Source organism: Schistocerca americana, chromosome 1 (assembly GCF_021461395.2).
Source record: "Schistocerca americana isolate TAMUIC-IGC-003095 chromosome 1, iqSchAmer2.1, whole genome shotgun sequence".
In the NCBI taxonomy this organism is placed as follows: Eukaryota; Metazoa; Arthropoda; class Insecta; order Orthoptera; family Acrididae; genus Schistocerca; species Schistocerca americana.
The window spans coordinates 796,605,471-796,618,064 of record NC_060119.1 but is presented as its reverse complement, the minus strand read 5'-3'; the positions used below and the strand labels follow the sequence as shown (position 1 = coordinate 796,618,064).

Sequence of the window (12,594 nt, the reverse complement as noted above, 5' to 3'; positions counted from 1 at the left end):
TGTTTTAATACAACTCTGCCGGTATCGCATATGAGATTGTACCGCTCCATCTCTGAGCAGAATATGTTGAAATCCATGGAAACTCTTTACCTTCTTCTGCACACACACACATACACACACACACACACACACACACACACACAAACAAACAAACAAACAAACAACACATATCACCCATTACGCTCCTCTACATACATACGCATGCACACACACACGTACGCACACACATGAGATCATCCCCAGACAACTACGGCCGTGTATGCCTTCCGTAGTGGCGCAACCACTGTGTCCCATCACAGTTTCCGATGATAGGAGACACTATCACATCTCGTTTCCCACGCCCGGGTTCCCGGGTTCGATTCCCGGCGGGGTCAGGGATTTTCTCTGCCTCGTGATGGCTGGGTGTTGTGTGATGTCCTTAGGTTAGTTAGGTTTAAGTAGTTCTAAGTTCTATGGGACTGATGACCATAGATGTTAAGTCCCATAGTGCTCAGAGCCATTTGAACCATTTTTGAACACCATCACAGTTATACGATGTCTGGTAGCTTAACTCAGAGCAGCAATACCTAATGATTGTGGTATCAACATGTAAGCCTGATCACAGTTAGGCACACTACCTTCCTGAATGGTTTCACTTGTTAACTTACTTTCACTGTTTCAAAAATGCTAATATTTTACTGAAACTTACATGTATTGACGTACGATGCCGTGCTCATTTATGACAATGAAGGAAAAAACCTTACATTACACAATTATATGAAATTACAAATTACGAGAAAACTGTACACAATATTCTCGAGGCAGGAGAATGTACGATATAATGTCAGATAACGTTTCCTATTTCACAGACTTCGTAACTTGAGTTACTGTTGTTTTTTAATACAGTACATCCCATCTATACACTTTCTGCAATACGGTAAAGTGAAATCATTGAACAAAGTCGCTGAAATGTTTAAGATACAGTTACAGAACAACATATGTCTGTTGCATTTGCTTAGAAATGCGATACGCTAGGGAAGACTGCGACTGATTTTAATATTTTCCAACTATGACAGTTACCGTCCATGTAATGCTAATTTCCAAAAAATACACTTTCAAGTAATATTCGTGTATGAATATGAAACCCATTTTCCAAATGTGCATGTAAAATAATTAAATTGCTAACAATGGTAAACATGCATAATAATTTTACTTATTATTATTAAGCCACTGCGGCTCTCTGCTTATCGATTCTTCACATAAGTGCATGGTTTGTGCACGAGGGCGTGGTAGACGGTAGTTGGCGCGCTTTGGCTGCGGTTGGAGGGAAGGTAAATGTTAGGCCCCATCGCGATGAGGAGGAGTGTTGCCAATCGGCACGCAGGTGTGTTTGGTACCTTAGGTCACTGAAGAACTACGCTGATTTCAGTAAGATTGCCACATGCGGAGCCGAAGTCACAAATTTAGGTGATGGTGATTTTTTCTGTTTCTAGTGGCATATATTCTCGCAGTGAACTTATCTCCAACACAATCGCAACATTTTGTATGGAACGTTAGTTGTATGTTGTGGCGGGTACGGGAAGTGATTGGTCCGTCAACCTGTTCCCGAGAAGAGACGTCAACTGATTTGTCACGCTATTAAATTTATTCTTGTTATGTTCTGTCGTTTACAGGTTATGCTTTACGAATTTTTTCGTTTAATTGCTTTTTTCTAAAGTCTTGATTTAGTCTGTTGCAAGTTATTCTGTAAACCGGAAAACAAACGACATGTTTGTTAATCTGTTTCTCTCCCTCAGAAGCTTAAAATATTTGATTATAGTCTGCCGCCTTGTTATCTTATGTCACACTTAATACAACAGATTAAGTGCTGTATGCGTTCAATCTTGGAATTCGTGTGGATCTGCAGTAAGTCACAAGAATAAACCAATCTTGTCATTTAAGCGATTTTAAAATTTGGTGTTAAATTTATATTTGCATTTTTAAATGATTGCTAATTTGCCAAGTAGTCTCATCTGGGGTTATACTTAATGTTTTATTCCGTTCGCCTAAGTCCTGAAGTACAGGCCTTGTTATTAATTATAAAATGGTTCTTACTTGTTCATGTATAGGCATGTATTGCTTCTCAGATTTCGGTTCGAACTTGTAATCGGTGATAAGTCAGTGGGTCGGGGGGGAGAGGGGGGGGGGGGAGTGTCGAGTCGTGAGATAGATCGTCTAGTAGTTGGTTCTTGTTTGTTACATCTAATCTTTACATGCTGTCTTTAACCTTGTTATTTCAATGTACTGATCTCCAATTTGTATGCCAGGTGGGCCCATCATGTTTAAATTAGTCGTAGCGCCCACTGGTGGCTGCGCATCGTGTGATCAGCTTTCTCTATGCATTTCCTTTCCTGTTTGGCATTTTGTCGCCGGCCGAACGGAATTTGACTGTGACACGGACAAGTTATGCCAGCGCTAGAGGTTTTGTGGTGTTGTGTTATAAATTTACATCTACGTAGATACTTTGCAAGCCACCGTACGGTGCATGGCAGAGGATACCCTGTACCATTACCTGTCATTTCCTTCCCTGTTCCACTCGCAAATAGAGCAAGGGGAAAACGACTATCTATATGCGACCGTATGAGCCCTAATTTCTCGTATCTTATCTTCGTGGTCCTTATGCACAATGTATGTTGGTGGCAGTAGAATCGTTCGGCGACATCTTTCAAATGCCGATGCTATAAATTTTCTCAATAGTGTTTCTCGAAGAGAACGTCGCCTTTCCTCCAGGGATTCCCATTTGAGTTCCCGAAGCATCTCCGTAGCACATACGTGTTGTGCGAACCTACTGGTAACAAATCTAGCGGCCTGCCTCTAAATTGCTTCCACGTCTCCCTTCAATCCGAGTTGGTTCGGATCCCAAACACTCGAGCAGTATTAAAGAGCAGGTCACACCAACGTCCTATGTGCGGTCTTCTTTACAGGTCAACCACTCTTCCTAAAATTCTCCCAATAAACCGAACTCGAGCATTGGTCTTCCCTACCACAGTTCTCGTATGCTCGTTCCATTTCATATCGCTTTCAGCGCAACGCCAAGACATTTAAACGACTTGACTGGGTCAAGCAGGACACTAGTAATATTATATCCTAACATTACAGGTTTTTTCTTCCTACTTATCCTCGTTAACTTACATCTTTCTACATTTACAGCTAGTTGCCATTCATTACACCAACTAGAAATTTTATCTACGTCGTTTTGTATTTTCCTACAGTCACTCTACTTCTACACCTTACCGTACATCATAAAATCATCAGTAAACAACCGCAGATTGCTACCCACCCTGTCCGCCAAATTATTGATGTATATAGAGAACAGCAGCCCTGTCACGCCTCCCTGGGCACTCCTGACGATACCATTGTCTCTGATGAACACTCGCCGTCGAGGACAGCATACTGGCTTCTAGTAGTCAACAAGTCTTCGAGGCACTGACATATTTGAGAACTTATTCCATATGCTCGCACCTTCATTAACGGTCTGTAATGGGGCACAGTGTCAAATGCCTTCGGGAAATCTAGAAATATGGAATCTGCCTGTTGTCCTCCATCCATACTTCGCAGTATATTATGTGAGATAAGGGCAAACTGAGATTCGCACGAGCGATGCTTTCTAAAACCATGCTGGTTCGTGAACATAGTTTCTCACTCTCAAGAAACATTGTTTTACTCGAACTGATAATACGTTCTATAACTATGCAGCAAACCGAAGTTAGGGATATTGGACTGTAATTCTGCTAGTTCGTTCTTCTACCCTCTTTATATCCTGGAGTCACCTAGGCTTTTTTCCAGTCACTTGGGTTTTCTTTCTGTGTGAGAGATTCACGATAAATGTAGGCTAGGTAAGAGGCTAATGTCGTGGAGTACACTGTGTAAAGACGAATCCCGATTCCAACAGGTCCTGGTGATTTATTTGCTTTTAAATCTTTCAGTTGTTTCTCTACGCCAGAGATGCTTATTACTATGTCGTCCATACGGGAGTCTGTCCGTTGGTCAAATGACGGTTTGTTTGTATGATTGTCCTGTGTGAACGATTTCTCGAACGTGATATTTACGGTCGTGGAACATAGAACCAAGCCGCGTTATATCGTTCGCCAGTTCCAGGAAAGAAGTTAAGTTACTTACCGGATCTCTTTCAGATATTTTGGTATCAGCCACTACAGTCAAAGCACACCAAGAGTCAATTAGTCCTATTACAGGGTGTTACAAAAAGGTGCGGCCAAACTTTGAGGAAACATTCAATACTTCGTGAATAGGAAATTAATGAAATTAATCATGTATTCTACGAATCTAAAGTTAGAAGCCGTAAAACCCACGAAAGCTACCAGTTATTATACAACTTTTATGAGAAATAGATTTGTTGCAGTTCCATGACTGGTTCAGAATAGCCGTTTCGAAAGAGGTGTTTCATATGTTTAATGCTTTGAAGACTGTTGTGACGTAAATCATGAAAACAGTTGTGGAGCAAATCTTCTTATAAATCTGTTCACAAATGTTGGAACACCAGTACTTATTTCTGGACGCACGTTAGAGGTATTACACTAATTTTATGAAAATGCGATTTATTACTTATTGCATGACTGATTCAGCACAATTGTTATGAAGGAGATGTTTTATATATTTAATGCATCACCATAAATCATTACTTTGAGGGCTGTATGGGGTGTAAATCATGGAAATAGTTGTGGAGCAACTGTTCCTATAGATCTGATCATAAATGTTGGAAAAGTATTACTTATTTCTGGATGCATGTTAAAAGTACATAACGCACTCTTTGCGATGAAACCGATGGATGTAAATAACAGTATATCTAGAATATTCATTGTAATCTATGGGTAGAATTTGTGGCATCTCTGACTGATATTTAAAAGGTTCTGGGTCCCAGGTTCTATTGAAGCCACTGCTTAAACACCGAATAAAAATCACCAGCTCTGGCGGCCAAAAACTTCCGGTATATAGTCACCTTTGTTCTGTCGAAGACAGCGGAGAAGGAACGAATGGAGGTCCGGAGCATCCTTTTGCGTTTGGAGCTCGAATTTTTTCCCAAAAGGTGAAAGAATCAGCATGAGGATGCAGAAAGCAATGGGAACGACAGAATTAAGGACATATTATGTGTATGGAAAGATAGCGTGTATTCACAGGATATGTGGCCTATAATTGAAAAGAGATTCGTAATGATCTCTTCAATGAGAAAAGATTTCCAATCAGTCCCCAATTAGGATCTAAGGGAAAGGATTATGAACGGAGTTCGAGAAGGGGTTATGAATGGGGAGGTGACCACGAAAAGAAGATTGAAAAATTAGTGAAAGAGTAACAATCTACGAGTCACAAGTTGAATGCCATAGATCTGAATGCGTTAGAAAACTAAATAATCTGTACAGGGAAATGCAATGAAGTGGAAAGCAGGTAAGGGTTTCTGATCGGACGAATATAAGGTAATATCAGCAAAAATATAAAATGGTGTAAAGGTGATGATGATGATTGACTTGTGGGGCGCTCAACGGCGTGGTCATTAGCGCCCGTACAAAGTATCAGTTCTTACACAGTCCATTTTCTTTTCACACTCCAATCTAGCCACTCTCAAAAATGATGAAATGATGAGGACAGCACAAACACCCAGTACCCGGGCAGAGAACATCCCCAACCCTTCCGGAAATCGAACCCGGGATCCCGTTATCCAGAGGCAGCAACGCTAGCCCCTAGATCACGAGCTGCGGACATGGTATAAGGGAATTTAATTCGTCATAAATAGGAGGGTAAAGCAGAGAGTGAGTTACTATGAACAGTAATAGTGATATTCTCGTCAGAATCGAGAGGAAACCTACACCAACAGCTGTTCACATATACATGCCTACCTCACAAGTAGAAGATGAAGAAACAGAGAAAGTATATGAGGATACTGAACGTGTAACTCTGTATGTGAAGGAAGATGGCTACCTAATAATATGGGGGATTGAAACGCTGTAGTAGGGCGAAGAATAGAAGACTGAGTCACGGGAGAATATGGAACCGGAAGTAGGAATGACAGAAGAGAAAGACTGATTGAATTCTGCAATACATTTCAGCTAGTCATGGCGAATACACTGTCCAAAAATCACAAGAGGAGGAACTATATCTAGAAATCGCATGGAGACGTGCGAAAATTTGAGATAGATTACTTGAAGATCAGAAAGAGATTCCGTGATCCGATATTGGCTCGTAAGTCGTACAACGAAGCAGATATAGATTCGGATAACAATTTAGTGATGGCGAAGAGTGGGATTAGAGAATTCTGCAGAGGAATCCATGCAGAAAGAAGAGGGAAAATAAAGTGCTGAGACACAACAAGGAGCGTCTGAAGATCTCTAAGATTGAAGACACTGCGATATAGAATACCACAGTAGGCCTTGCAGTTAAAGAGGAATGAATATCTCTGAAATGGGGGATCACAAATGTGTAGCAGGAAAATACTGCTACACGAAAATACTTCGAAGAAACCTCGGATAACAGAAGAAATAAACTGATCGTTGAAAGCAACAAGTACAAAAATGTTCAAGACAAGACAGGAATACAGCAGTGTAATGGAACGAAGCAAATAGGAAGTGCAGGGAAGTCAATACGAGAAGTCTGCAGAAAAAAATCGAAAGATAATGGTCGTTGGCAGGACTGATTCAGCCTAAAGAAAGTTGGAAATAACCTTCGGTGAAATTAAAAGCAGTTTCTTACTGTGGTTAACTTTTAACTGATTGTTAATGCACTGAATTCCTGTTGTTTCCGTTGATCGGGATGCTTGAAAATGCTTTAAGACCGAACTTGTATAACAGTACAATAAATAAAGAAATGACAGCTGTAGGCGGTATCAAGTATTTTAAACAATTTGGTGAAGTTGCAGACCAAAGTTCAATCAAGATGATTTTACACAAACATGAGATTCAAAGAGAGATTTGTAAAAAAAATGTATATAATATATATATATACATATATATATATATATTTATATATATATATATATATATATATATATATATATAAAATATAAAAAACTATTAGAACTAATAGAGTTACAAAAACGAACATGGTTGCTTCGTACAGAAATATTGTTTTTGTTACAACAGTGTCTATTTGTGTCAGTTCTGTCAACCACTGAATTAATTTCTCTTTGCTTCTGACTATGAAGAATAGGACTCATGACGTCAAAACGCCTCGTTGTAAAAATTTGTAAGGCAAACTGGAGCAGGTAAAGTTCAGTGCAGTTTCTGGCTTTTGGTACAAAAAAAAATGTCAGTTTTCATACGTCTGGGAAAACAAGTTATCCTACGTGCCATAAAACTGAAAGATTTCCCCCAAGAAGTCATTTACATTAATGCCACTCTGATCATCTGCTATAGTAATGGATCACTGTACAGACTTGGAAGCACCAAACACTCAAATTCGTGTAATATGAAACAGAGATTAGAGGGCAAAATATGGCGTTTTGTAAGTAGCATGCTGTTAACGCCCTGGTCACATGTTCTTTCTACGAAGTGAGGGTGATACATTTCACACAACGTGATGTGCCAAGGTGGGTAAGCTAAGAAAAGTACCGGAAATGACTGAATCGCTCATGCGTAGTTCATTGGGATCCACTAAACACGGCAGACGTGAACTGCAAACTTTGAATATAGGTTTGACAGAATTATGTCCTGTGAACATTGCTGGCCTCTACAAAATGTGTAAAGTTGAAACTATTCGCAGACTGTGTTGTATAGTATTTATAATTTCTCTTACTCGTTCTCCTGCATGTAGCTTAGATCAGTCCGAAATATCACTCTGCAGCTCTGAGTAGTCAGCGTTCCACAGGGATTTACACAGAGCTTTCCCAAGCCATTGCAAATGATGTGACCAAAAGCAGCTGAACTGCCATAGCCATGAATGTCAGACACATGCATAGATGCTCCTGATTTTGGATATATACTGTAGGCTGTTTGCCTTCGTGGATACGTATGCGAAAGTTAATTGCACAATATTAGCCTGCCAATATCAACTAGAACATACGCGTGATGAATGTGGTTATTTCTGTACAGACTGCTTTTTCCTGTAAGATTCGTGTGCACACGTGTGCTTTCATGGGATCATCGTTTAATATAACACCATGAGACTTTTCTTTTTAACTGTAACACATTCCGAAGGGTACAAAACAGTGACAAAGACTGATCTGCCTTATTCCTCGCTCTGTCTATTACCTCTTCCCAACTACAAACTGTACTTCACGGCCGGCCGGTGTGGCCGTGCGGGTCTAAGCGCGTCAGTTTGGAACCGCGTGACCGCTACGGTCGCAGGTTCGAATCCTGCCTCGGGAATGGATGTGTGTGATGTCCTTAGGTTAGTTAGGTTTAAGTAGTTCTAAGTTCTAGGGGACTGATGACCTCAGTAGTTAAGTCCCATAGTGCTCAGAGCCATTTGAACCATTTTGTACTTCACGGTATGCTACTGTCTCCAGGAACCACATTACTGTTTACAAAGGGGGTGCATACTCTCTAAATTCTTAGAAGCGACAGCTTATTTTTGGATACTAGTTTGCACTGTCTTGGTTGGCTCACCTGGCTGGGATATTCCCCGTCATCGGCTGGCTGTCCGCCGATGATGCGTCCATGGAAGGGAAGCACACTGGGCCAGTCTTTCGGCCAGTCCGGAGCTTCTGCCGGCAACCGCACACCTGCAGCACACAAATGGCCACCACCGTGGCATAAGCGGAACAGGAACACCAGCTGAAAGACAGCACACAAAATTACACTGAACAGCCCTGATTTTCCCCGAAGCCATTCCTTAACTTTCCAGTGAAACTGAAATGTTCTATAAATTATTTTCATGTGGACTCAATAGCAAAGGAATACAATTTCAAATAATCTCAACACACAGACTTGTAAAAGATGCATTATTAACGGTACACAAACAAAGACGCCCAGTGTGATAGTGAAACAGCATCTTGGTAGACTAAGACTCTCCAGATGACAGATGCTATAGATGGACATTGGCTATCAGCTTAGAGGCTTCAGAGTGATAACTGCTACCGTTATATTAACGGGAATTTTCCTAATCAATGTCTAGAAAGAGCGGACATCGTCTCGAGCGACAGAAAATATGAGTGATTTGTTGATCATATAGCGAAACTACACGGCTTTACAAAATGGCGATTTAATTTTTGTAAGTTTTTCTGAATGAAGTCTATAGACTGAAGCGTCAAAGAAACTAGTATAGGCATTCATATTCAAATCCAGAGCTATGTTAACAGGCAGGATACCTCGCTGCGGTCGGCAACGCCTATATAAGACACCAAGTAAATAGAGCAGTTGTTAGATAGGTTACTGCTGCTACAATGGCAGGTTATCAAGATTCAAGTGAGACTGAAAGTGGTGTTATAGTCGGCGCACAAGCGATGAGCCACAGCATCTCCGAGGTAGCAATAAAGTGGGGATCTTCCCCATTCGTGTACTGTGTACCGTGGAAATCAGGAATTTCGTAAAACATCAGATCTCCGACATCGCTGCAGCCCGAAAAAGATCCTACAAGAACAGGACAAATGGCAACTGAAGAGAATCGTTCAACGTGACAGAAATGCAACCCTTCCGCAAATTGCTGCAGATTTCAGTGCTGGGCCATCAACAAGTGTCAGCGTGCGAATCATTCAACGAAACATCATCGACATAGGCTTTCACAGCTAAAGATCCACTCGTGTACCCTTGATGCTTGCACGACATGAACTTTACGCCTCGCCTGGACCTGTCAACACCGACATTGGACTGTTGATGACTGGAAACATGTTGCCTGGTCTGACGAGTCTCGTTTCAGATTGTATAGAGCGGATGAACGTGTACAGGTATGGAAACAACGTCATGAATCCATGGACTCTGCATGTCAGAAGGGGACTGTTCAAGCTGGTGGAGGCTCTGTAATGGTGTGCGACCTGCACAGTTCGAGTGATATGTGACCGCTGATATGTGTACATACGACTCTGACAGGTGATACGTATATAAGCATCCTATCTGATCACCTGCATCCATTCATGTCCATTGAGCATTCCGACAGACTTGGGCAATTCCAGCAGTACAATGTGACACTCCACACGTCCAGAATCGCTACAGAGTGTGTAACGCCGGAAATGCATATCCTCGTATTTCCATCTATTGTACTATACTTTTTTCCTTGTTTTGTTACCTCAAGATATGACATTTCTGTCTCTTTATATATTGTAATTGCTTTACTGTTTGGATATATATATATATTTATGCACTTATGTCGATGTATAATTGGTTTGTTTCGTAAATATTATTTGTATTTTTACGCTGGGTCTTGCCTAGGGAAAACTACTATCGAACGATTACATCGATGGGTCGTGTGAAGAATCAAAGTGTGTAGGATCTTTGGTAGTGTTAACTCTGCCGCGTGGAGCGCGGGCAGAGCAGTGAGAGTCTGGCGGGAGTAGCGAGTGGAGCAGGTGTTGTGCGACGCTCCCGCGAGTTGCCGCGCTTTCGGGGTTTGGCAGCATGTAATTGCGCTCGACTCGCGATGATACTTTCTGACATGGTGTCGCGGACGGGAAGCATTAGCTGGCGCACATCAAGAGCCCGTTTCGCCTGGTGACCGTGTCGAGAAGAAGGCGCGCCAACATCCAGCTTCTGCAACAGCGACGGCCGACAATGAGTGACTGTCGCCACCTCCTCGATCGACGGCTTCAAACCTTCAATCAACCAACAAGGAAGACTAAAAGCACGTAAAGTTTCAGAACTGTATGGCAGACCTCAGCTTTTCAAATTGTTCCATTTGCCTCGAAAATTACAGCAACTTAGCATGAACCTTTGTTGCTCATTGTCCCAATTGCATTGCCAAGCAGGGTCCCTTCCTTTTCCGAAATGAACCCGAGTGTCGTTGAAATTCAAACGCCTGCATTAAAATAATATAATTAGATTTCACTGCTTTAATTTCAAAGTTCAGTAGCTGGCTACAATATTTAGGTTACACGAGCACAAATTTAGAGTGCGAGTTTTGTTAGCATATTTTAGCTTACCTGTGACTGCAGCTCAGCTTGGTACGTACTAAATTTTACTATTGTTAATAGTTCAGAATCATTTAATTCCAGTTCAAAGTTAAATCTCTTGTTTCTAAATTGCGTAGAGTCAAGTTGCTTTTGAAATGATTGTTGAGGTAGTCCAAGACTAACCGTATTTTACTGGATTTCGATGTGCTTCAGAAAGAAAGCTCACTATTAACTTCAGTCACTAAATTAACTTTCGATTTTCCGGTTTTATTAATTCTTTTGCTAAATTAAGTCAGAGTGTAGCGAAATTTATTACTTCTGACAAACTTTCAGTTTTCACACTACACGTGTCAACCTTCAGTTGCCACGCTTCTAGTGTTAATTATATGTGTAATAACCTTTCTTTTTCAGTTGCTATAGTAATTGTCCTTAGGACTGGCGACCGTGATTTCCCCCAAATCTCAAATATCTAATTACCGCTAGTTAATTGTTAACGTAACGGCCGCACATTTACTTTCTTTATTAACTTTACCCCTTTTCAAAATTAATTTCCACCAGTTTCATTTGCATTTTTCCTTTCATTTAGATGTAACCCTTTCCTCCCTCTTTACCGACAGATTAACTTCGGTGACGATTGCTTTTCCCAAATTTCCATTAGGTACACGCGGTTTAATTTTTCACTGTCATTAAGGTCGATAAGTGAGGGGGGAGGTTACACGTGGCGACCTGGTGACAGGACAATCTTCAATTTTGAGGTTGTTCTGGACACGAAGTTTGCATTGTGCAAATATCGTAACAAAGTACTGGTTACGTACAGGCCGTTACGTCAGCGAAAATAAGTAGTGGGAGTAATCCTAATTATATTTGAGATTTGTCATTTATATTGAAAATTATAAAAATGAGTGAAGGCAACAATTACCAAAATTTGGTAGTCTTGGATATGGAACAATCGGTCGAACAGTGGGAAACGCGCACGGCGGTTCCCATTGTTCAGGGGCAGGCGGCTAGCATGAAAGACGCGACCGTCGAAACGCAACAAAGAGCAGAAATGGAATTCCAAACTTTAGAAAATGTTTCGGAATCGGAAGCGAAAATCAAATCTGTACCCCTTGATGATGAATACGGGGGAACATATATAGAGGAACCAGCTACGGAAGTAAAACCGGTAGTCTCCGGGAATTTAACTGATTTATTGAATGTTTTGATTAATGAAATCAAGAGTCAATCGGTAGAAATTATAGCTCTGTCTGCCAAGCAAGAAGCTCAGTCTGAAAAAATTGAACGAAAGCTAGACAATCAGAACAAAGCTATTAATGTTGTTAACAACAATGTTGGAGTTGTTAATACAAAAGTTGATAAAATCAAAGAAGATATTGTTGTAATTAATACCGAAATCGGTAATCTTAAACAGGAAATGATAGGCGTTCAGGCGGAAATTGCGAGCATAAATACTCGTTTTGATTCCGAAATTAGCAGAATCGAGAAAAGTGTAGGAGAATCAGTTGCTCCGATCATCGAGAATAAGGTGACGGAACAAATTCAATTAGTGAAAAAAGAGGATCAAAAGAAGGTGGAAACTTTAAAGGCTT

The 12,594-nt window shown here is 40.9% G+C and overlaps 1 protein-coding gene across 1 annotated transcript in view; it reads right to left on the bottom strand.

Annotated features, from left to right (window-relative positions):
* The window catches only part of LOC124594284 (mite allergen Der p 3-like), an 80,260-nt gene that overhangs the window by 45,129 nt on the left and 22,537 nt on the right, over positions 1 to 12,594 (bottom strand). The window contains exon 2 of the mRNA XM_047132650.1: positions 8,571 to 8,738. Within this exon, the coding sequence (XP_046988606.1) occupies positions 8,571 to 8,738 (168 nt within the window). The remainder of the gene's footprint in view (positions 1 to 8,570; positions 8,739 to 12,594) is intronic.